This window comes from Nansenia antarctica, assembly GCF_963989245.1.
Source record: "Nansenia antarctica genome assembly, chromosome: 9".
NCBI classification, from domain to species: Eukaryota; Metazoa; Chordata; class Actinopteri; order Argentiniformes; family Microstomatidae; genus Nansenia; species Nansenia antarctica.
This window is the reverse complement of record NC_137679.1, coordinates 10,989,478-11,016,350: the sequence shown is the minus strand read 5'-3', so window position 1 is coordinate 11,016,350 and position 26,873 is coordinate 10,989,478. Positions and strand designations below refer to the sequence as shown.

General features: G+C 45.9%; 1 protein-coding gene across 1 annotated transcript in view; it reads right to left on the bottom strand.

Annotated features, from left to right (window-relative positions):
• The window catches only part of furinb (furin (paired basic amino acid cleaving enzyme) b), a gene marked incomplete at its 5' end in the record, with an annotated part of 84,531 nt that overhangs the window by 1,392 nt on the left and 56,266 nt on the right, over positions 1–26,873 (bottom strand). Inside the window, 9 exons of the mRNA XM_080539056.1 lie at positions 455–583; positions 1,320–1,447; positions 2,161–2,340; positions 3,160–3,277; positions 4,385–4,488; positions 11,083–11,183; positions 13,145–13,357; positions 18,712–18,884; positions 21,339–21,427. Coding sequence (XP_080395182.1) covers positions 455–583; positions 1,320–1,447; positions 2,161–2,340; positions 3,160–3,277; positions 4,385–4,488; positions 11,083–11,183; positions 13,145–13,357; positions 18,712–18,884; positions 21,339–21,427 — 1,235 coding nt within the window. The remainder of the gene's footprint in view (positions 1–454; positions 584–1,319; positions 1,448–2,160; positions 2,341–3,159; positions 3,278–4,384; positions 4,489–11,082; positions 11,184–13,144; positions 13,358–18,711; positions 18,885–21,338; positions 21,428–26,873) is intronic.

The window sequence follows — 26,873 nt, the reverse complement described above, 5'->3', positions numbered from 1 at the left end:
CTACAGCTGCTCTACAACCCCGACACCCTCCCACAATGTCACCGCGCTGCTTCTGCTGTTCCCTGCCGCTGGGACTTCACGCCCCGTCTCTTCATTAAGGGCGACATAACATATGTTGTTTTCAAACAACATTTGGCATGATGCATATTCGAGGGAGTAAAAGAGTCACGCTATCAACCCAGAAACAGAGACTTTTCTTCACTTTCAAAAAAGGAGGTTTTTGGCAATCTGTTTTCCCTGCGTATGCGGCTCAGATCTGAAAGACATTGCGGGGGGAACGTATCCCCGACCCTGTGCTTTTTTTGCTTTGAAACAAGTTTCCTTTGAGAAGTGTTTGCACTGCGCATATAAATGAGCGAAGTTATCAGTACCACGGTACTACGTCTTGGTAGTACTACACTACCGGCTGCAGCCTGAGGGGGGCGTGCTGTGCTCTGGTGTCACTCGGTCTCACCTATGCAGATCTGTTGGGCGTCGAAGGTCTTACAGCTGTTGTTGGACGGCCGGGGGAAGTCGGGCGACGAGGGGTTAATGGCGCTGGAGCCCGTCCCGTACAGGACCAGAGAGAACTGACTCAACACACCTGAGAGAGGAGAGAGAGGAGGAGGAGGAGAAGATGAGAGAGGACAGAGAGGAGGAGGAGGAGGAGAAGATGAGACAAGACAGAGAGGAGGAGGAGGAGGAGGAGTAAGAGGAGGAGAAGATGAGAGAGGACAGAGAGGAGGAGGAGGAGAAGATGAGACACGACAGCGAGGAGGAGGAGTCGAGACAGGAGGAAGAGGAGAGATAGGAAAACAGAGAGAGAAGCAGAGTAAAGAATGTATCACACTAGCAAGAAGAGAACGGGGGGGGGGGGGGGGGTTAGACTGCGTGAGAGGAGGAGGATGAGCTGTCTGATAGTTCCATGGGGTGGTGGGTGAGAAAGAGTTGGAAGGGAATGTGGGAGGATGTAGTGACTCATTACAGGAAAGGGAACTGACGAGAGGAGGAAGAGGAGGAGGAGAGGGAACTGGTCTACTCTGGAGTGAGGAGGTGTGAAGGAGAAGGAGGAGGAGGAGGAGGTAGATATCTGAGCTGGTCTCATTTCTCCTGATGCAGTGGTGGAAAAGGAAATGGGAGAGCCGAGCTTTGGGAGCGAGCGAGAAGATTTATGGTATCGAACCGCTCGTTAGGTTAACATAAGAGATCAGACGGAGTGACCTCCGGGGAAGAATTAAGGGGAGTGTTGAGGATAAGAGAGACAAAGGGAGGTTGGAGAGAGTTAAAGAGGTGTGGAAGGAGAGCGGGAAGGAGAGGAGGAGGAGGAAGAAAGCTGTTACCACTGTCGTGTCCTCCTTCGACAACGTTGTCAATGTCCAGGGTCCACTCCCCGCGAGGGTCCTCGTCCCAAGAGTGTGTGGTCATGAACGCCCAGTCGTTAAAACCCTCTGATGAGAAGTCATGGGGCCTGAGAGAGAGAGAGAGAGAGATAGAGAGAAAGAGAGAGAGAGAGAGAGAGAGAGAGAGAGAGGGACAGGTTACACCTTGTGTTTGTAATGTTGTGATGTGTGTGTGTGTGTGTGTGTGTGTGTGTACACTCCCTGAACACTTTATTAGGAACAACTGTACACCTTCTCATTCATTCAGGTGGTGTAATGGCGTGTGTGGAGAATGTTTTCTTGGCACAATTTGGGCCCGTTAATACCAATCAATCATCGCTTGAATGCCACAGCCTATTTGAGTATTGTTGCTGACCATGTGCATCCCTTCATGACCACAATGTACCCATCTTCTAATGGCTACTTCCAGCCTGATAATGCACCATGTCACAAAGCAAAAGTCGTGTCAAACTGGTTTCATGAACATGACAACGAGTTCAGTGTTCTTCAATGACCTTCCCGGTCACCTGGATCTGGATCCAGTCGAACACCTTTGGGATGTGGACAGAACAGCTTGAAAGTGCACCTGAAAAAAACAACCTACGCAATCGTGTCATCACGGACCAGAATCTCGACGCAATGTTTTCCAACATCTTGGCGGAATCGATGCCATAAAGAACCGAGGCTGTTTTGAGAGAAAAGGGAGTGCCCTACCCCTACCGCAGTATTACCGGTAGTATAGTGTTCCCAATAAAGTGCTCAGTGAATCTATCTGTGTGTGTGTGTGTGTGTGTGTCTCTACCTGGGAGCCAGCAGCGTGGAGCGTGTCCCCAGGGGGCTGACGAGGTGGATGGCCAGGTTCCCTCTGTGGTTGTAGGAGAGCGTGAGGCGGGCCTGGACGTGCTCCAGAGAGCTGATGTACTCTGGCCTCCCCCAGCAGGCCTCCACGGTCTTATTGAAGACCAGACGGCCGCCGATGTCCCTGCAGAGGGGGGAGGGAGGTGGGGAGGGCCGGGGCTCAGTGACACATGAATAGAAACGCTCAGTCTCACACTGACAAGGCCACATGACTGGCCCGGACGTTTACTGTGCAGACAGACTAGACCGTCTAGCCTCTCTCACAATGCCAGAGAGAGAATAATAATATCAGGGTTGAGCTGAGGTGAAAAACACATACTGGAGTGGATAATAGTCAAGGACTATCCGTTGGCATTTTTTACTCACGACACGCGTGTGCACAAAGACGCAAGCCTTTCAGCGCTTGTTTAGAAAGGTCACGTTGTGATGTGTTGTGATGTATGTCAAGTTGTGATGTGTTGTGATGTATGCCAAGCTGTGATGTGTGGTGATGTATGTCAAGTTGTGATGTGTTGTGATGTATGTCAAGTTGTGATGTGTTGTGAGGTATGTCAAGCTGTGATGCGTTGTGATGTATGTCAATTTGAGATGTGTTGTGATGTTTGTCAAGTTGTGATGTATTGTGATGTTTGTCAAGTAATGTGTGTATAATGTTTTGTGTAAAAAGAAAATGGAAAGAAAAATAAAATCTTACAAAAAAAATAGAAAGGTCACGCACGCACGCACACACACACATACAGACACACACGCACACACACACACACACACACACACACACACGCGCACACACGCACACGCACACACACAGATCCACAAACGCACACACACACACAGACACTTACACAGATCCACAAACGCACACAGACAGACACAGACACAGACACGCGCACGCGCGCACACACACACACACACACACACACACACACACACACACACTCCTAACCGGGGCTCTGTGAGCATGGAGAGGACACACTGGTGCTGCGGTCCCACACTGGTCCAGTTCTGGGCCAAGGCCACCATGGCACCTGCATCCAGCAGACCATAACCATAGGTGTGACTCACTGAGGAAGAGAGGGGGTCAGAGAGAGAGAGAGGGGGAGGCAATCAGAGAGAGAGAGAAAGAGAGAGGGAGAGAGAGAGAGAGAGGGGGAGGCAGTCAGAGAGAGAGAGAGAGAGAGAGAGTCAGAGAGGGGGAGGGAGTCAGAGAGAGAGAGAGAGAGGGGGAGGGAGTTAGAGAGAGAGAGAGGAAGAGGAGGTTATGGAGGAGTCAAGTGAGTCATAGGAGAAGACTAAGAGTAGCAACAACACTGTACTGGACTAATTAGAAAAACTGTAAACTGTCAAATGCCAGTCGGTATATATTAGTGCGTGATACACATGTAATTAACACAAGAAGGAGAAACTAAAACATCTATGTGACACCACGAATAAAATCTGAAATGGGAATGCGTACCTTCAACCATAGAGCAGTTAAATGATGGAATGCAGCTCACTAACATGCTCTATCATATATTATTGTTCTAACCTATTCATGTTGGAAATGTAAATTGTGATTTTTTTTTGTGATTTTTGGCTGGATATGGTTGTATGAAATAGGGATTTTTAATTTATTTTATTTCTATGTTGTATTTTGTTGTATTATAATGTATTATTATTGTATTGTATTGTATTATACTGTAATGTATTGATTTTGTGTGGACCCCACTAATAGTAGCCATTGGTTAATTAAGCAACATCACACGAGAGGGAGTGCTGTTATACTGAATATCAGCACGGCTGTGATTCGGTCGTAGGTACAAGGCCGCAGGCTTATTGTTAACAGTAATAAGCAACAACAGATTATGATTTGTTTGTTAATTGAATAATTTATATTGGCTCCGTCAACAGTTTTTTTTAGTTTTAGGACTATAAATAGGACTGTTGCCTAGTAACCTGAACACAAACATCTGCAGGCTAGCTACTTTGTATTAATGGTCATTTCGGAGTGATACATATAGTTAAAAGTCCCAGTGCTGTTATACTGTATATCGGCACTCATGGAATGCCTCTAGTCCAATCAAATGACTTGGTCGGAACTAACTGTTGTATAATGGCTAATGGAAATCCAAACAAACAAACAAACAAACAGACTGTGTGTGGAGCTCAGGCAGAGAGACCCCCCTCCCTACCTTGGCGGCCCACTCCGTTGGTCCTCCAGTCCTCGGTACTGAGGTGGGCGGGGCGGGAGGTCCGGACCACCAGGTGCTGCATGTCCCTCCAGGACAGGTTCATACTGAGGGAGAGGAAGAACAGGACAGGTTCATACTGAGGGAGATGGAGAACAGGACAGGTTCATACTGAAGAACAGGACAGGTTCATACTGAGGGAGATGGAGAACAGGACAGGTTCATACTGAGGGAGATGAAGAACAGGGGGGTATTCCACGTACGTTGGATTAGTATATTCGCGATTAAAAGAAAAGTGTCGTTCAGGCAACTCGTGATTGGGGTTCAAGCCTCAAGTGATTCCTCGAATAAGAATCAGCCTCGACAGACTTGACTTGCCAGTGGCATCAGTGTTCACACAAGACCGGTTTGGAAATTCTCGATTTGGGTGTGTGCTCGCAGGCAGAAGGAGCCAAGAAGAGCCGACTGTCGAAAAGAAGATACTAGAACATGACGGCGCAGCGCTACTACTTATTGATCTTTATGAAGACGAAAAAACAAGATGTAAAAAAAGTGCAATACTGCCGCAATTAACAAGGCGAGGGAAATGGTTTGGCAAGAAATTGCTGACCGATTAAATGCGTAGGTCATACTAGCCCCAGGACAGGTTCATCATACTGCAGGGAGATGGAGAAGAACAGGACAGGTTCATGCTGCAGGAGGTGATGGTGATGGTTGTGTAATGGTGTGGGGGATATTTTCTTGGCCTAAATCTTCAGCAACTGAGTGATATTCTAATGTCAAATATGGACTAAAAGGAATGCGAGGAATGTTTCCAGCATCTCTATGCCACGAAGAATTAAGGCAAAAGAGGGGGTCCAACCCAGTACAAGCAAGGTGTGCCTAATAAAGTGGCCGGCTGGAGATACATTAGTGAAAACAATGCCAGGCTACCTTTCTATTTGTCTTTGTACCATTATGCCTGGGTACATGATCAAAGGCTTGATGAAGTTGAGATATGCCTCTGATACTGTTATCAACATCAAAGATACAGTCAGACAGTTCAATGAAAGACTCCACAGGGTTCCCACACCTTCTGAAGCATCAAATTCAAGCACCTTTCAAGGACTTTCAAGAGTCAATTCCCACAAATTCAAGGACCCAACACGGCATAGTTTGAGACAGAACTAGTTGACGAGCTAAGTAAAACTTTTTTGAATATATATATTTTTTAGAGAGAGAGGGGAATTCAAGCACTTTCAATGACTTTCAATGTCTATTTTCAAAAACTTTTAAGACCTTGATTTCTTTTTCTCAAATTCACAAACTTTCAAGGATTTCAAGGACCTGTGGGAACCCTGCTTCAACATGAGAGTAAGTTCCAGAGGTGGTCAGGGATAGGCTCCCCATCCCTGAGGGACACCCGGTATGTCAGTCACCAACAACATTGAAATGTAGCTGTATTTATGGACATTATGTGGAGGGAAACATTAGACAGGTAGCCTTGAACCCTGGGTGTTTAACAGTCTGAGAGGTAGCCTTGAACCCCTGGTGTTTAACAGTCAAAGAGGTAGCCTTGAACCCTGGATGTTTAACAGTCTGAGAGCAGGGGGGGGGGGGAGACACTCGAGCTAGGACGGCAGAGTACACCGAAATCCCCCGGCGGCGCACCGATAACCCACTCTGTAACGATAGCAGCCTCCTAATGACACCCGTCCTCGAGGAACGGGTCACCTTCCGCTGAAGCAGAAGGACGATACACACACACACACACACCTCTACCTGATTTACCGTCCGGGGAGAGCAGAGGAGACATTGTTTTTTCTCCGAGCATATGCCTTTGAGTGAGCGCTAGAGAGGCGCGGGGCAGCACGGGTGTGAGATAACCAAACCATGAATCACATGGTTTTACTGCTCCGAGCGCTGCTGCAACAGACGGAAATAGAAACGGTAGAGAGGCGATGCAGCGCCGCGGGCAGCTCTCACCTCCGCCACCTGACATCAGCGCTCACATCTCCTGCTCTCTCATGTCTTATTAATGGATATGAACTCCCATCTACTCAATGTCACCCCCGCTGATGAAAATAAAAACGGGGAAAAAAACCAACACACACACACAACTCCCCCCCCCCCCCCCCATTGCCTATTAAATGATTCCCATCTCTATGAATTCCATTTCTGTCGGAATTACAGACTACCCCTGTTATTATTGCTCGCCTCTCTGGGGGAAATGCAGAGGTCATCCACACCGCTCCGAATTATTGGGTTGAGTGATACTGAGTGATCGTTAGTCTATCGAGCCAAACTCCCCCGCCGCCTGTGCATTCAGAGTGTCCCTGTCTTCTGTGGCGTAGCAGTGGCTGGCTGCAGGGGGATATGGTGCTACTGACAGGGACAGTGTTTGGGTGGGGAGGGACCGTGGGGACAGGACACATGCCAAGCATACACTAATGAAAATCTAGGAGATTGTGTGTGTGTGAGAGTGTGTGTGTGAGTGTGTGAGGGAGACGGCTGAGCTGAGTGAATCTGACATCTGCCAAGCCTTCCCTAACAAGGAAGACGATACGGACAGATACAGAGAGTAGAGAGCTGATGCTTGACTGGTCTCGGAGGCCTACTAAAATAGTATGAAAGGACGTTGGATGCCAGCTTCACCCCCATTGTCAGACGACCGACAGCGCGAACCCCCCCCCCCCCCACACTGATGTGTCTGATAACCCACAAGCAATTAGGGGGAAGGATAAGAAGCAGCCAGGCTCAAAATATGCAATGTCAAGAACAATGGGACAGACAACACTCGAACAGCCTCAAACCAGACAAATTCAACAAAACCCATAAGTCCCATAAGTGATTCTCGAGTTTCTTTCCAGCAAATGTCTTAATGACATGATTGTATGACTAGCAAAGTAGTTTTGTGTGCACTAATTACGTTTGGCAATGAGGAGGAAAGACGCCACAGATTGGTCAGCGACTGCTAGCCGTTAGCAGTTATGATGCTAGCAGTTATGATGCTTTCATAACGATTTCAAAGGTCTTAGAAGGTGAAAGTATTGGAAATTGTCATTGCTTTTAATTCAGTATCTGTGCCTGCCAAAACCTGCTTTTAATGTCTTGTTATTTTGTATTATGTATATCTGTATTGAATGTATGCCTGTGTCCTTGTGCTGCCCCTCTTGGCCAGGTCCCTCTTGGAAAAGAGATTCCTTATCTCAATTAAATAAAGGTTTAATAAATAAATAAAAATAGCCAACTGGTTTAGCCAGTCATATTTCATATGAAACGAAACGGGTGCTCATCATACAGTTCTTCTGCGTATACCAAACATACAGTCCATATACACTCATCGGCCACTTTATTAGGTACACCTTTTCAACTGCAAGTTAACACAAATATCTAAATCAGCCAATCATGTGGCAGCAACTCAATGCATTTAGGCATGTAGACATAGTCAAGACGATCTGCTGATGTTCCAACCAAGCGTCAGAATGGGAAAGAAAGGTGATTTAAGTGACTTGGGTGTTGGTGCCAGGCGGGCTGTTTTGAGTATTTCAGAAAGTGCTGATCTACTGGGATTTTCCCGCACAACCATCTCTAGGGGTAACAGAGAATGGTCAGAAAAATAGAAAATATCCAGTGAGCGGCAGTTCTCTGGTTGAAAATGGTGATGGTTGTGTAATGGTGTGGGGGATATTTTCTTGGCACAAATCTTCAGCAACTGAGTGATATTCTAATGTCAAATATGGACCAAAAGAAATGTGAGGAATGTTTCCAGCACCTTGTTGAATCTATGCCACGAAGAATTAGGGCAAAAGAGGGGGTCCAACCCAGTACTAGTGTGCCTAATAAAGTGGCCGGTGAGTGTATATTGGGACTCTGACAGAATGTTGTTATTTTGGCTGTTTACCAAAACATATTCAAGTTACAGTTATATAATGAATATGGCCACACTCTCAGCTTTAATATGGTATTCACATCCAAATTGGAGGAAGGGTTTAGGAATTACAGCTCTTTAATATGTAGCCCCCTCTTTTAGGGACCAAAAGTAATTTCAACAATTGACTCAAAAGCAGTTCATGGAAAAGTTCAAAAGCTGTTTCGTCCTCATTGCCAAAGGTATGGGCTATTCCATTGTTATTTCTTCTTCAATTAAGCAGGTAGAAGGTCTGAGTTGATTCCAAGCGTGGCATTTGCATTTAGAAGCTGTTGCTGTAAACGCACAACATGTGGTCAAAGGAGGTCTCAATGCAAGTGAGACAGGGCATCCACGGGCAGCAAAAACATAACAAATCCATTAGAGAGCTAGTGGCAACATTAGGAATGGCCAAATTAACAGTTTGGTACATTCTGTGAAAAAGATAACGCATTGCTGAGCTCGGCACCACAAGAAGGCCTGGACGTCCACGGAAGACAACAGTGGTGGATGATCACAGGATCCTTTACATGGTAAAAACATGAAAAACCCCTTCACAACATCCAGCCAAGTGAAGAACAGTCTCCAGGAGGTAGGCGTATCATTATCTAGGTCTACCATAAAGAGAAGAGTTCACGAGAGCAAACACAGAGGGTTCACCACAAGGTGCATTCATAAGCATCATGAATAGAAAAGCCAGATTAGACTTTGCCAAAAAACATAAAAGAAAGACAGCTGAAGACAGCTGTAGTAAAGGCCTGGAACAGCATCACAAAGCCAAGCAATCACACCCAGCATTTGGAGAAGTCCACGGGTTCCAGACTTCACGCAGTCATTGCCTACAAAGGATTCTCGTCAAAGTATTACAAAATTAGCATTTTATTTATGATTAGGTTAATTTGTCCTATTACATTTAAGCCGCTGAAAATAGGGGACTGTGTATAAAAATGGCTGCAATTCCTAAACGTTTCATCCAATTTTTGTATTAAAGCTTGAAAGTCTGCACTTAAATCGCAATTCGATTGTTTCATTTAAAATCCATTTGAGGTGGTGTACAGAGACAAAATTATGGAAATTGTGTTACTGTCCAAATATTTCCAGACCTATCTGTCTAAGTACCACTAGAAGTAGCCAGTTATTATGAAGCGTTTTAATTGAGTTTTGATGGTTTTTGTAAAGTAGGTTTATATGCCACTGAACACAATGTGTGGGAGATTGATTTTCTGATGTGATGCCACCCTATTTCCACGGATGCGAAAAACCATTAAAAATAAACACACATTTTCATTACACACATTTTCACAAGGCCCCTGTTGAGAACAAACTCTCTCACCTTTCCTATCCCTTCTAAATCGACAGACTTATCTCTCTAGTGACTTCTTTAGGATAAGATTATATTTGGATGGTAATGGTTTGTGTAGTTTTTAACGAGAAGGACAACTGACCATCTATTATGTCCATGCCAACACACACACACACACACACACAGACACAGACACAGACACAGACACAGACACAGAGACACACATACACACACACACACACACACACACACACACACACACACAGACACACACACGCGCACACACACACACACACACACACACACACACACACACACACACACACGCTTTGGTTGGATCTATTACATCTCTGACTGAGATGAAACTATTTTGAGCACACAGCCCTAGCACATAATAATGTATCTTTTTTCTTCTTTTCTTGGCTCAGTTTATTGATACACTTGTCAAAATGTAACTGTATTGAATGTGCCACTCTATTGAAATACCCCCCCAAAAGAAAAAGAAAAATAAGACAATGAGCTTCCCCCCTCATCCTGTGGGTTACTGTGCTCCTCTGGCAGATACAAGGAGAGTGACAGGGTATCCTATCTTAAAGTCATCCTGTCCGTCTTGATAGACGCTAATGTAAGCCTAGATATGATTCCACTTGATCTGCTGACAGAGAGTTGGATGCGAGTCAGCCTTGACGAGAGATAATGGCAGCTACACTAGACAAATGCACTTTTCTTTTTTTTCTTTTTTATCTCCAGGGCTTCAGTGCATGCAGGCTTTTTGTCCTAGCCTGGTGCTTGCTTTAACAAGCTAATCAACTAATTATCAAGAGCTCGCACAGCTGAATAAATCTGTTTCTGATTCTGTTTCTGATTCTGACGTCTGTTCGTGCTGGGATGTGCAGACACATTTTAATCGAGTTAACACTAGAACAGCCATGAGCAAGAACTGTCATTTGACCCCTGTGAGTAAAGAAACATGTTACGTCTTTGCACTCGATCAAATTTCAGCACCCTCCTTTCATGACTTTTCCTAGATATGTGCGTTCTACCACACAGTATCCTTAGTATCGAAAATAAAGCTATCCTTAGTAAAGAAAACCCAGTATCCTTAGTAAAGAAAATAAAGCGACACATAAAGCTATTTTGCAGTTTTTCTGTGTAGGAGGCAGGCTAATTTACAAGCTGCCAACTAGTGGTGTGTAAATAGCAGCATAGCATTGTAAAGAGGCGGCTCTTTTAGTAGGTAAAAAAGGCAGGTCTGTTCTAGTGTTAAATAACCCTCCTCTTCACAGTGAGACACAGTGAGACACAGTGAGACCCAGTGAGACCCAGTGAGACCCAGTGAGACACAGTGAGACACAGTGAGACACAGTGAGACACAGTGAGACACAGTGAGACACAGTGAGACAGTGAGACACAGTGAGACACAGTGAGACACAGTGAGACACGGCTCCCTGTGGAACCAGAAGTAAAGACCACTGCTCTGCTGAGAGATAGATGGAGCCGTCCACTCACTTGGCCTGCAGAGCCAGGGCGATGATCCCAGCAGCCAAGGGGGCGGAGGCCGAGGTCCCTGTGTGGGAGTCTGTACACTTCTGCCTCAGGTCTGTGGTCACCTAGGAGATATGGGGGAGGAGAGGAGAGGAGAGAGGAGGGGAGGGGAGAGGAGAGGAGAGGAGAGGGGAGGGGAGGGGAGAGGGAATAGTGTCACATTTAGCTTCTACAGTTCTGTCTGAACAGAGGTTCACTGTTGACAGTGAGGAGTAGGAAGGAGACAGAATGACCTTTGCCTGAGGTCTGTGGTACGGTGTCCTAGGAGGGACAGAAGGGGCAGCGGATGCCGTCAGAGTTGTGTGAGCCCAGGAGGGAGCGGACGTGTAGTCTACAGTTCAGTACCTGTTGTCAGTGGCAGAGAGTTAATGAGGCCTGTCTAGGGCTGCCACAGACACAGACAACATGTCAGCACCAGGGACCCGCTCATCAAGTCACTGTGTATGTGTGTGTGTGTGTGTGAGATTATGGAGTGTGGTATGTGTGCGAGAGAGAGAGTGACAGCTAAGGGCTCTAATGACCTGCCATCTCCTTGGTACAATGTTCCTGGTTAGAGACCTGGAAAGAGGCCTGTCTGTATAGTGAATAAATCAGGTCCAGCTACAGGCATTGGACTAGAAACTAGAAATAAAAAAGACTAAATGCGCTTTTTCCACTAAGACTCCAGAGGGGGATTTTTTATGGTGCGTTGTGTTTCCACCACCCAGGTTGATTTCCCCCTCAAAGCTGCGTGACTACTTGTAACCGAATAACCCGATAAATCTGTCAATGATTTTTCACGATTCTCTCTAGCGCAGATTGTTTCAGTTCTCCAGCCAGATGAGGAAATGAAAATGGGGGGATGAAACAGGTGTTTAGCCACAGCTGAGCAAACTTCATAGTGCATATAAATGCTTCTAAACGTGACTCCAAACCAAAGTTTAACTGTTTAAATCGATTTTTTCTGGTAACATAGCAAGTAGCATAGCCAAACAACGGACATAGGAGCATTTTTGGGACTTTCTCGGAGAAGGAAACCTTTGGGCCAAGCAAAAAAAAAAAAAAAAGGGCGCCATAAAATACTACTACCTGGTGAACTATCCTGCCAATTACATCTCGATGTTATGATTCCGAAACACATTGAATTGAAGAAAATAGTTCAGTCAGGACACTTACTTTTAATAAGGTTCAATAGGGTTCAATCAGGGTTTAATAGTATTTAACTACTTTGCCTGAACCGACCGTAACCCTGCATTCAGGAGGATGACACAACAAGCAAGCAGCATCTGACTGCTAAAACATCAGCGCATTAGTCACCGCGCTGAACGTTCTCGTCCTTTAAATCACCTCGATGTGACACAGCCAGGGTGAGACATGTGTGTGCCTGCCTGCGGCGCCCCTCAGGAGGGTTAATCTTAGTTATTTTGGGAGGAGGGAGTTTTCAGGTTCTTCTGAGTCCCTCAGGCATTCCTTAGATTCTGCTGACACGTAGGTAGTAGGCGGTGTGCGTCTGTGTTTTGACGGTATATTACTGACTAGCTGTTTTGCATCACTCACTCATGTCTCTTTCTTGTTGAGTTTTGTCAGTGCTGTAGGGTGAGAGTGAGGGTAAATAAATGTGACTCTGTGTAGTACTTATGCTAAATGTTTAGGTTGCTTGTGTGTGTGTGTGCGCGTGAGCGCATCAGTGGAACACTAGTCCACTAGTCCCGTGCGAATGCACAAAAGGTCTGGTGGACCAACACACATTTAACCTTCACCTTCATTAAGCCAATAGAAAGACCATCGAAAAACAGATGATGCGTAGCCATTGGCTTTATTAGCTTAACCTATCAGCCAATCATCTCCTACGACACCTTCCTCCTAACCCTCCCCCTTGATTACCTTCCTGCAGGCAAGAACCTGGAGACAAGGTTAGTAGTACACACACTCTCACATGCATCTCTTGAATTCCCTCTGCTGAAGGTGGTTGAGAGATTGGACATATGAGTGTGGTTTATGAGTATGTGTGTGTGTGTGTGTGTGTGTGTGTGTCATCAATACTCACTATCTGTTTCTCATTGGGGTTCCCGGAGCTGAAGGTGGTGGCGAGGGTGGAGGAGCAGGCCTCGCTGTACCAGGGTACGAAGCCGTACTGGGTGGTGCTGCTGATGGACAGCGTGTAAATGCTGTTGGTGTAGCCGTCGCAGTTACAGCTGTCTTTCTCCCGGCCGCCGTTCCCGGACGCCCACACGAAGATGGAGCCGAGCCCGCCACGACCCTAAAACCACAAGCACAAGACAACTCGTCTATATCACAGATATCACAAAGACAACACTTCAATTAAGGGCCTCAACTAAATCGTCATGTTGCTGTCATGTTTTATCACCCAATCCAATGAAACGTACGCGCGGTAAATACAGTCTCTTTTTTTTTACTGTGTGCGCACACGCACGACAGAGGGAGAGTTTATGATCTGAGAGCGAAAGTGTGACTGATTGCTGCAGACAAGGATGTTTTCCTGATCCTGTAAATTACTTTGACATCGTTTCACTTTTCGGAGATGATGTATTCCGACTGATTCACGCTGTACTGCTTTGGGCATAACTCTTACGTTCATGGCACCGTAAACAACGTCAGACCATTTACTGTTGAGAGAAGCGGAGGCAGAAGAGAGAATAAGAAGTCATTAAGAAATGCACACAAGTTGACTGTAATTTGTTGGGCTGATAGATGAGATGTGGCACCGGGGGGGGAGGACAGGCATTGTATGGTCTAATCTGCTGAATACATATCCACCTCTTCACATCACTCATTTCCTTAAGTGTAGCAGGAGAGGGCCATCATTCAAACGGAAAATAGAACGCACGAAGTGGAGTATTCCATCATCACTAGTGTAAACTCATAAATAAACAAAATAAATTGCTGTGTTTTTTTTAGTAACCAAATTAACACGTACAAAAGATAGAATCTTTAGTCACAGTATGTTTTTGTGTGTCGGAGGGAGGGAGGGAGAGAGAGAGAGAGAGGGAGAGTGAGGGGAGGGAGGGAGGGAGAGAGAGAGAGAAAGAGAGAAATAGATAAATAAAAACAAATTAAAAAAAGGATGGAATGAGATGAAAGAGAATGAGAAACAGAAGGTGGATGAAGCAGGAGGGAGGGAGGAAGGCTCTAGTTTCCACCACACTCCGCCTCACACTGAGTTGTTGTGCCTCGAGTCCAGCTGAGACTGAGATTAGAAGCCGCAGAGGAGGAGGAGGCGGGAGTGACGAAAACAAAACAAATCATATCTCTCTCTCACACACCCACACACACCCACACACACACACACACACACACACACACACAGACAGGCAGACACACACACAGACACACAGACAGTCACACAGACAGACACACAGACACACAGACACACACAAACACACACATACAGGCACACACACACACACACACACACACACACACACACAGACACACACACACAGACACACACACACACAGACACAGACACACACACACACACACACACACACACACACACACACACACACACACACACACAGCCAGCCAGCGCCTCACAGTCATTATGGATCTAAGGAAACGCCTGAGAGAATATCTTTCCAATCCTCTTTCCCCGGCAGAGATTTTGACTCAGCGTGCATCCTCCTACTCTCTTCCTGCTCGACGCAGGGCCGTGTTTCTATAAAAAGGCCACCAGGTCAGCAGTCCTCTTGACTACAGCCCTCGTATCACTCACTACCTTATCTGCACACGCACAGTGAATCAGTCAAAACAGTTCAAAATTCAGTAGCCGCATTTGGGTTTTGATCCTAACTCACTCGAAGGAGGAGAAAACGGTGCACTCTCCCTCTCCGTCTTGTTTATGACCACTCCGCCTCAGGCGCAGGTAACAGAGGCTAACAAACCGCCCGCCTGTCAGGGGTTATCACGCTGACAGACGTTCAAAGACACATCCTCCTGTTGTGCTGCGTTCAGGCAATTACTTCTCACCGTTGTTCCATTAAACGGAGGCGGTTAGACGGAAGAATTTGTGAGATGAAGCATTTGAATATTTTTTTTCTTCTTCTTCTTCTTCTTCTTTACATTAATGTTCTTCTTTTTCCCCCATTTGTTCGAGATCGCTATCCTTTCTATCTCAATCAGGCTCTGCGTCAGCAAGTTCCTCTCCCATTTTTCTCGTTCTTTCCTCGCTCTCGCATTTCCCCACTCCACCGTTCTTGTTAATGCCTTTCTGTTAATGTAGCATGCTGACACGTGGGAAACGGTCTCGTTAACCTTAGACAATTTGTCTGATCGGCCCGTGGCTCGCTCCATCAAACCCAATGGGGCGGCTCGGAGGGACACTAGTCTTGTTCACCGTCATAAACAGTGCCCTCCAGAAGTATTGGGACAGTGAAGCATCTTTTGTCTTCTTTTTGGCTCTATACTCCAAAAGTTTGGATTGGAAATCAAACAATTACTTAGAGGTTAAAGTGAGAGATTCTCAGCTTTTGAGGAGTATTTGTATATTTGTGTCACCGTTTAGAAATGATAACGCTTTTTATACATTTCATGGCACCAAAAGTACTGGGACAGATTCATAACGTCAGGCACTCACGAATCAGGCACTCTTGTTGAGTATTTGGTCACATATCCATTGCATGCAGTAACTGCCTGAAGTCTGTGACCCATTGACCCCACCAGATGCTGGGTGTGTTCTCTGGTGATGCTCTGCCAGGCCTGTACAGACAGACTGCCGCCATCTTCAGATGCTTGTTTATCTGCTTTTGTTGTTGTCGTCTTTCTTTTTTTCTGCCTAAAAATCTTCAGGAAATGAAATGCAAATTGCAAATGAATTGGATTTAAATGGACTTGGCCAAGTCAAGAACCTTCCACAAACCTAATTACTATGGCAGTATGTTTGGGATCATTATCTTCTGTATGATGGAAGCCACATCTAATGGGTTTGGAGGCATTTGCTTGAACTCAAGCAAACAAGATGTTTCTGTACACTTCGGAATTAATGATGCTGCTGCTGCTGTCAGCAGCTTACAGGACATCATCAATTAAGACGAGTTAACCAGTTATTGGGGCAGCCATACATGCCAAACCACAATATCCACTCAAGTTTCAAGTTTATTGTTTTTGCGTCACATTACATTAAAGCGTAAGAGTAAAACTATTAGGCTTCGGTTCCTGACATTGCATTGTAGCACGAGACAAGGCAATTATAATTCAAGCGTAATTCAAGATAAAAAGTGACAGTAGTACAGGACATAGTGACAAACAATAATAGGTATAATACAAGATAAAGGTGACAATAGTACAGGTAGACAGGATACACTAGTGGTGCCACTAGTGAATAGATAGTTCAGTAGTAAAGTGGCTGTGAGCTTACGGTCATGTTCTCACATGAAAGTCCGAATCGAGACCCGGAGCAAGTGGATGAGTTCGCAAGATTGTTGCATACATTATTTCTCTGATTTGCGTTCTCACAGCCCTTCATGTAAACGAAGTAACATACGCAATCGAAGCAACAGACGTGGTAGTTGATTGGTCCAAAAAATAGAAAATTGCCCGTTGGTCCCGCTCTTATCCAGATCAACACGCGTGCGCTGTTGTTTTCCTATGGACTGCCTCGGGCAGCGTTCTCTCCAAAAGCGAAGCGAAGCAAAGTGATGGATGCGTCGTTTCTAACCGGAGCGAAACCACCCTTTTCAAGCGGAGCATCCGACGGGTATTTACTCCGGGAGTTACTTCGAATGCGCATTCTCACCGATCCAAACGATGCAGAGCAAAGCAAATTTTATCCTAAACTCTGTTTCAAGTGAAGCAAATGTTCTAGTGAGAACACCCCCTAAGGTTTCCGTAGTCCGTATACATGTGGTGTGCTTGGGGATGATAGTCAATTGTCTACAGTCAATGATAGTCAATTGTCTACAGTGACAGTTCATGAGCCTGATCGCCTGGGGGAAGTAGCTGTTGGTTAGCCTCTGAGCTTTGGCCCTGAGGTTAACTGCTACAGTCAATGATACAATGATACAATGATACAATGATACAATACAATACAATCATATCATACAATACAATCATATCATACAATACAATCATATCATACAATACAATACAATGATACAGTCAATGATACAATGATACAATGATACTGACTACAGTCAATGATAGTCAATTGTCTACAGTGACAGTTCATGAGCCTGATCGCCTGGGGGAAGTAGCTGTTGGTTAGCCTCTGAGCTTTGGCCCTGAGGTTAACTGCTTCACAGTTGCCATGCCAGGCAGGCAATGGGCAGGCCCCCTCTTACATCGCAGACCTTTTAACCCCCTATTCCACCTCCAGGTCCCTCAGGTCATCTCGCTTAGAGCTCCTGGCTGTCCCGAGATCAAGGCTCAAGCTCAGGGGTAACCGTGCCTTTGCTGTTGCAACAGCACTTCGGTCAGCGAAAGTTATTTTAAATGTGCTTTATAAATAAACTTGACTTGACTTGCCAGGCAGTGATGCTCCCAGTCAATATACTCTCGGTTGTGCCTTTGTGGAAGGTCCACAGGGTCTTCGACCCCATGCCAAACTTCTTCAACCGCCTGCGGTGAAAGAGGCGCTACTTTAAATGGTAAAAAAATTAATAATGCAATGTTTGTCAGGAGCCCGAAACACAGTGGCCACGCGGGGCGCCATCTTGTCATGTTTCACAGACCAGTAAAGTATGTTATTATTTGATTTTAGTAAATCACACTGCTGTGGGGTGTAGCTTCAAATCATAAACGCGTGGTGTGCAAGCACTAGGGGGGGGCTGTGGTGGATGATTGAAGTAAAGCCAATGGCTATGGGCTATCTGTTTTCCGTCGTTCTATTTTAATGAAAGCTCCACCAGATCTTTCACACATTTAGGAAGTGTCAGGGAACAAGACGACGTTGACAGACATCAACATGAGAGACAATGACAGCTCTCTTAGGCCTGCGCAAATGATGTGACAGAACTTGACTCTATTAATTTTGGCGCAATTAAAGTGGCAGTATGTATAAAACGTCATTTCTAAATGGTGAAATCCAAATGTACACAAATAGCCTCAAATAAAAGCTGAGAATCTGCCTCTTTAACCTCGTATTCATTGTTATTAATTCAACTTTCGGAGTATAGAGCCCAAAGAAGAAAAAAAAAGTGCTTCACTATCCTAATACTTTCAGCAGGCACTGTACTGTACGGAGCACTTTGAGCTGCAATGTAAAAAAATAAATAAAAAAAAGTGCTATACAAATAAAAGTTATTATTATTATTATTACTTATTATATAAGTACATCCCACACATCGTCTGTTGCAGAACATACACTTTTGGTGCGAGACCAAAAAAACAACCTTCTGTTTCCACATGAAAATCCTGTCATCTGATTGGACATAAGTTAAGTCTTCCTGTCCCTCAGATACACTCACTCAAGAGACTTTTCCAGATTGATTTGCTGGAAAAATAGCTTCCTCAGGCTGACAAGACCTCTACAGGACCTCTATAAAATACCATTTATATGCTACAATCCTGACAGGCGAGGTTAGAGAGCGGGTCTGAGACAGAACCCTGCGCTACTGTACATTTGTATGTATTGTGGTGACATCGTTCTTTACGGACCTCGGTGACCCCTCTCAGGAAAGCTTCCTTGGCCAGCTTGGCGGGCCCGTCCACTGTCTTCCCATCATCCTCGGGGCCCCAGCTGGCGCTGTAGATGTGGATGTGCTGAGAGTTGAAGCTGAGGGAGTGGGCCTCCACCACATCTGTCACCTCTCCGTCCAGCATGCGCACACCTGCAGACACGCACGCGCACGCAGCGTAGAGAGAGAGAGAAGGAAGGAGGGAGAGAGAGGGAGAGAGAGAAGGAGGGAGAGAGAGAGAGAGTGAGAGAGAGAGAAGGAGGGGGAGAGAGAGAGAGAGAAGGAGGGAGGGAGAGAGGGAGAGAAGAAAGGGGAGAGAGCGAGAGAGAGACAGAAGGAGGGAGAGAGAGAGAGAGAGAGAGACAGAAAGGTGAAATGAACAAAAACAGATGGTGAGAGGATCACCGTAGAGGGAGACAATGAATGAGAGAGAGAGGAAGAAAGAAAAAAAAGGTTTCGTAAACGTGATGCGGTTAGACAGGGAAACCTGATGAGGCTGTCATAGGAACTAACAGACAGGCCGTAGAGTAGACAATAGGAAGTGTGGAGCCCAGCAGCGCCAGCCGGATGAGCAGTTGTACGCTGCTGAGACGACACCCGCTCACGTTTTTTCTTCTTCGTTTTTTTTACTGTCGCATAAACAAAACACAGCTGGTCATTAAAAAACGACGAGACCTTCGCCTTCCCTCATCAAACACTCCGACAAGGCGGTGACAGCCCAGCCAGGCGACATCTCACCAAACTAAACAGCAGAACACATGCGCGACGGACATCCTTTTTCGCTAACAAACGGGGAGTGCCGGGGTTTAATAGGGGAGTACCCCCCCTCCGGCGGCGTCTGTAACCGGCCCGACTGTCTTTCATCATACCTGAACGGGGGGGGTGCCTGTCTCGGGCTTTTGATGTGCGGCGCCTCAGATCAGCGCCCCCGAGCAGTAAATGGTACCAGAGAGGCGTGAAATAAACCATCGTCCAATAAGCGCTATTTATTTACTGTACAGATACAGAACCCCCCCCCCCCACAGAACGGAAAGAACATCACTATGACTGATGATAACAACATAAAAGAATCGTTGCTTGACAGCCCTGGCCCTGAAGACACAAAACACACGCCGCTGGAAGGTTTTACGGCTTGTCGAGGCTGCCGTCAATTGGTGGAGGGTGGAGTGTGCAGTCAGCGTAAACGCAGTGAGATGAGCGTTTTGGAATGCTCAAGATGGGATCTGATTCGAGGTAAATGTGAACGGCAACACAAAGCGTTTGCTAGTCTATGCATTAGCGGGAAGGATTATTGCTGGTACACTCATCATCATCATCATCATCATCAACATCGTTATCTTTATGCCCTGGACGGAAGATTCAAACCCCCGTGGAGAATCTGGGGAATCGGTTTCCCCTCCAGCTGTGTCTGTGACTGCACATCTAAAAGCAGTGAGCTACGGGAGCTCTCCAATATGTTAGCTAAATCCTAATCACTGCACAGTGAAGTCCTGTAATTAGAACACACACACACACACACACACACACACACACACACACACACACACACACACACACACACACACACACAAAACCCCAACGAGGAACGAGGAGTGATGCACACCACATTGTGTTGTTTATAAACCTGTGACCCTGTGACACCAGCAGCTTTGCACAGGGATACGTGTGCGTAGAGCAGGGCCAATGAGCTGGTAGAGCAAGACATGAATAGCGATGAGGAGAGAGAGTGTGGTGAGAGTTATGGCTAACATCTGTGGATGGGATTCATTGAGTCTTGTTGGCTGCTCGCCTGTCTTTGATAGAGTGTATCATGACAAAAGTTGCTAAGAGCCAGACAATACACGGATGAATGGAATACTCAATAGTGGGAAGACTGATTCGAGTGGACTGCCGGTCTCTCCAGTGTCACTAGGTTTACAGTAACGTCGGTGTTGTTTAACGCTAGAACAGGCGTGCCTTTTTTACCTACTAAAAGAGCCGCCTCAGGCGTCAATATACAATGTCTTGACAATGCTCAAGCTGCTATTTACACACAACGACCACTAGTTGGCTACTTATAAATTAGCCTGCTCCCTACACAGAAAAACGGCAAAATAGCTTTATACTAGTTTATCCTGATGTGATTTTGAAAATGCAAGGATACTGGGGTGGTAGAACGCACATATCTAGGAAAAGTCATGAAAGGAGGGTGATGAAATTTGATCGAGTGCAAAGATATAACATTTTTCTTTACTCACAGACCTCACATGACCCCTCATGGCTGTTCTAGTGTTAACTGTTCTTTTCAACTCCTAAAATCCCAGCATGCACTACTACAGAGCGTTATAGGAGATATTTTCTGCCTGCTGCAATAAGACTGTACAACTCCTCCTCCGGCTAGGCTCGATCGGGGTGTTCAGAGTCAGGCTGGTGGATGTTAAATCATACTGCACTCTTGCTGTATAGAATGTATTCGGATGTCTATTTTATTATATTATTTTATTGTCACTTTATTTCGTTTTTTGTTGTTTGTGACGTGAGCTGCTGTAATGGCTTAATTTCCCCTCCGGAAATGGTACAATAAAGTATCTATCTATCTACCTATCTACCTATCTATGCCCCACTCACCTCCGATGTTGGCGTCGTAAGCCACGCCCACACCGCAAACCCCGTTGTTGGCAGCTGCGGCGACCTCTCCCGCACAGCGCGTTCCATGCCTGTAGTGACAGAGAGAAAGAAAGAAAGAAAGAAACAGAGAGTGAGTGATTGCAATTTGGGCTCACAATGAAAAGTCCTTCCTCTCGACGCTCATAGCAAGCCAACCACCGCGAGCCACGCGGGGCTCTTCAAAAACAATGTATCCCTGAACAGCTGCTAAAAATACACCGGTCCTTAACATGAGGAGAAAATAAACACACAATCATGGTCTGGCCCGAGCTGCTGAACTAGGCCGGGAGGGAGAGAGGATGGAAAACAAATGGCCACAAATGTATTCCCGAACAAGACATTCTGTCTGTTTTTACTAACATCCTTTTGGCTCTGGCAGTCAATTCTCCTCTTTAAAAACTCGGGATGGTTTTGAATAACCCATAAGAAGGGCTCTGGGCCTCTGCTGAGGGATGCAAAATGCATGAAGACAAAATGTAATCTCATCTCCCGTCTCACCTATCTGATATTGACAAGCCCGGGATGAGACCAAGACAGGCCGCCATCACAAACATAATGTGAGGGGAAGACTGAAGGACACAGAGGCCTGTGGTGACAGTGAGACAGTGAGTCGCTGAATGCAGGCAAATCTGAATGAAAATACGGGGGGATATTATGGATAGTTCTGCATTATTCATTGACTCCTCAATTGATGATTACAGGACTTATTCCCTTGTGTTCAGGAGAAGAGACAAGTGATCTAAAGGTGGTTCATCGCTCAGGTAATAATAATAATAATAATAATAATAATAATAATATGATATGCTGTTTAGCTGAGGTGGGATATGTTGCTGGTTGGGCATCAGGCGCACACAGACCGACACACACACACACACACACACACACACACACACACACACACACAGACCAACACACACACACACACACACACACACACAGACCAACACACCCACACACACACAGACCAACACACACACACACACACACACACACACACCAACACACACACACACACACACACACACACACACACACACACACACACACAGACCAGCACACAGACCAACACACAGACCAACACACAGACCAACACACACACAGACCGACACACACACACACACACACACACACACACACACACACACACACACACACACACAGATCAACACACACACACACACACAGACACACACACACACACAGTTTCAATAATTACCTACCCCCACTCCATTAACGATGATGATAAAAAACAAACTAAAACATTAAGCCTTAAGTCGCTGTGGGAAACAGTCAGTCAGCTGAGTAAAGAGAACATTATCGTTAATGAAATGGCTCTGTTCTGTACCCACGGCCTGGTGGCGGAAATGCGTTGTATGCAGTGTGATCAGAATGCGATCGGAGGGAACAGAGCAGGGACTCTCTGGCATTTACCATAGGTCATTACATACGGTCCTGATTACAGTGCAGATTATCTGACCGAAGAGGCGAGCACATTCATTCCCCTTCCCCCCCCCCCGGGGACGTGCTGCGCAAACGTAATACGAAACAGCTAATTATAACCTCAATTATTGTTTTGGAAGAAACAGTAATTACATACTTCCTTGTTTTGGTCTCCGCGCCACCTTGACGTGGAGTCAGAGGACAAAGTGGTTTCAGAGGGTTGGAGAAGGACCGTGTCTCCAGCTGGGAGCCTGATTAGACTTGTTCTCTGTGATATATTATCCACATGCTACTTCCGATAATGTCGCGCTTTTTAAACCTCCTTCTGCGGAGGAGATTGCTCGTCGCTGTTCCCTGGTAGGTGGGCAGTTTGATTTGTGAGAAGAAAAAAAAAAAAAAGCAGGTTTTTTGCATAACTGCAGAACAAGTGACAAAGGCGTGGGATACTACAAAAAGAAATGCTGATGTCGTTAACCTAAATGATGGTTCCCAACATGTCATTTATCGCTTGACCTAGGCTGTCGAGTACAGCCGTTGGTTTGAGTAATTTATACATTAGCGGTGCCAGACACTGCCACGAGGATGAAACATTTTTCACTGACAGCTATGCCCTTAACCAAGGTGCCTCGCACAGCATATGGTAGCATGTACAGTAATACATCAACCATAAACACTGAATTCCAATTCCAAGTTAAATCAAAGCAATTGAGGGCTGCAAACTGAACTAACTGGTGCAAACTCTTTGGAAACACGTCTCAAAATCTTTACTTAGTATAACTGGACACAACAGTAAGGTTAAGTAAACTCATATACATGCCTACACGTACACCCGCCCACCTGTGCACCCACCCCCTCCCCACACACACGCACGCACACAGACACGCACGCACGCACACCATTTAGCCCCCTGGATGCTGGCCATTATATATAATCCATTACACCGCAATTTATCCTGGGTGCAGACATTAACCCCGTGTCACAGGTATATAATAATATAGCGTATTTAATAAGACGGTCAGATTGACTTTTAAAGAGACTGGGGAAATCTAACGCTCATTGCACTACATCCTTTTAATCTCCTTCAGGATAGGGAGGATATAAAGCCTGCTACAGTCAAACTGGCAGGCAGGCAGGCAGGCAGGCAGGCAGGCAGCACTGTGGCCAGGAGGCAGTTGGCTTGGCCCATGTATCCAAAAGCATTCCTGGCCTGCGGCAAGGTCATTGTTGCATCAATCGGATCTCAGAATCATCTTTGTGAGCCCCACAGATATCTTGGCACGGTGGATCTTTGGCACCAGATGTGTAACGAGGGAGGTTCTCACTCTTCAGCCATGGCGGGCAGAGAGGCATCGGATGCACTTTAACATGATTGAACCTCAGACACTGGGAGGGGAGCCATCCACCAAAGCGGCCATTTCCAGACACAGAAGACAAACAAACAGCTGCATGATTACAGGGTGTGATTGGACTGGACTGGGTTTCAGACCGAACGGACGACAGCCTAATGTGGCTGTGTAAAGTGGCCAAGAAAAGGCCAATGCGGATAATTGATTTCCTACGAAGGCGACAACTTAATCTGTCAAGACGCATCAGAACGAAATGATTTCAGAAGCACCCGACTATCTAATTCTATCGAGCGACTCGTTGTGTTGCGGAAAAGTGTAAAGCGGAGAGAATGATTAGCCAGTGAGGTTGTACAGGAGTGGACATGGAGTGTTCTGTCAAGTCAAAAATTGGTGTGGCGTCCTGAAATGACTCCTGAAAATAAAACTTTCAGAATGGCCATATTTCTAAAGGGACGGTACTGTTAACTGAACAATTGCCATCCGTGAGACTGAATCCGACAGTGGAGGAAGAGGGGCATTTTCAAGTAAACCCGTAAGGTGCGAAATGTGTGACAAAGCCAATTATGAGGCGATGCTACTGGCAGGCAGGCAGGCGGGCAGCCTCCACTCCTGAGTCTGAGTCTAGTCTGTTACTGTAGGTTAGATAAAGGCTGCAGACACGCAGAAGAGGCAGGCGTCGCTTGATAACGAGGTAGTTGTATTGAACACAACCTCCATCCACAGGGTCACCGTGTCCCCTTTATCTTATCAGAGGACATGGGGGGATATAGTAGTAAGATAGTAAAGGGGCTTTTATCTCTCTCAGCTCCAGGGGAAATACAACCTCTTCCAGTCTAGTTATATCTTATTCTTGAGAATAGTGTCGTAACAATGCAGCCATTTTGGCTATTCTTCGGTCTCTCCAAAGACGGTGCGATATATAACATACAATAAGAGAGAAGTCATAAACATTCACTATGCATTCTCAGATATTTATTATATAATGCTCTACAGCAGGAGGAGGATGCAACGAGTAATCTCCGGCAGTTCTGGGCTGATGAGTGGTCGAGTCCATGACATACTGTATTAAGTTACCAACTATAATAATAATATTAATAATAGCTTCGATTTATATAGCGCCTTTCTCAAACCCAAGGACGCTTACTTTGCATCCACACTGTCCTGTTCACCTCAACTCCTAAACTAGCCCTCAAATGCTTAGGCTCAAACTCATCAAACAGTGCTACAAGATAGAACAAGGTTGATTCATACACCCACACAAATCAGAGAATCACTCATGTGGTTTACAAACATGAGCTTTTATACACATAACCCGGCAACTGGCAGTTGATCAAGGGTAAAAGTAAACTCATGAATCCACACGCATTAAAAGAAGCACAAGGCTACAACATAGCCTACAAACATGAGCTTGGCTTTTACCGGCTTTCGTTTGATCATGACCGCGCTGCGTAGCCGCAGGTCTGATTTTGACTTGACATTTAAATTTTTACATTTCTGGCATTTAGCAGACGCCTTATTCCAAAGCGACTTACAATCGATACATTTGACTAAGCAAGTGAATCATCAATTCACCGGTCGTAGCAATAAGAGTAATCTAGCTCAGGCCAGGGGCCATTGACCCGTTGTGATAGCAGAAGGAAGAAAGAATGACATTATTGTTTGGGACAGAGGGGGAAAGAGACCTGTTCTTTGTGTGCAGGATGATCTTTTTAATGCTCCTACTTTCGGAGCTCACAGGCTTCAGTTCACAGGCTTCAGTTCAAAAAAGTAGATAATGACTGCTGCTTTCAAATAATAGGCTATACTGTAAAAAAAAAAAAAAAAAAAAAAAGCACTAAGGGCTACAAACACTGTAGGCACACAGAAGCGTCTTATTGCCTATAGGAGAGACGGGATGAGACAATGTCTATAACAGGCTTGGGGAAACACATTTTTGTACGTTCTCTTAGAATGACATGAGATCTTGATCTTGTTCATAACCATTGTCACTGTAAAACCATACCACGGTAGCCTGACAACATTAAAGCGATCATGATTTTTTTCCCCAATGGCTTGCACTTGTATATTATAGAGTGTGACAGATGCCTAAGCGATGTTTGGCTGAGTTGTAAGGATATGTCCCTTGCTTTCGCGGTGCTGGTTGCTATCTGTGCTGGATAGAGAGTGAATGGGGGCTGGATCCAAGCGCTGCTAAAAGGATTAGGTTATTTTCTGCTCGGCTTAGCTGAGCCCTGAGGCGAGGCTGCTCAAATGGTTACTCTGGACCCGGGAGAGGTGGAGGGTTCTCCAGAATGCGGCCAATCAGGGGGAGGCTCTAGAAAAGCCTTGGGGAAGAAGGGTCAGCTGATACCTGCCTCCCGCTATACACACAACACCCAACAACGGCGGCGGCTGTGGTGCAGGAGGTAGAGCCGCCGTCTAATGATCGCAAGGTTGGCAGATCGGCGGTTCGAGCCCTGGCTGGCCACATGTCGAGGTGTCCTTGGGCAAGACACTGAACCCCAAATTGCTCCAGATGAGCGGGCCTGCGCCTTGCATGGTAGCTTGCCGCCATTGGTGTTTGAATGTGTGTGTGAATGGGTGAATGAGAGGCCGTTCGTAAATCGCTTTGGAATAAGCGTGGCCGCACCTACTCTCTGGAACTCCCTCCCCATAGTGATCCGTAACGCCCCCACCATGGACTCCTTCAAATTAGCCCTTAAAACACATC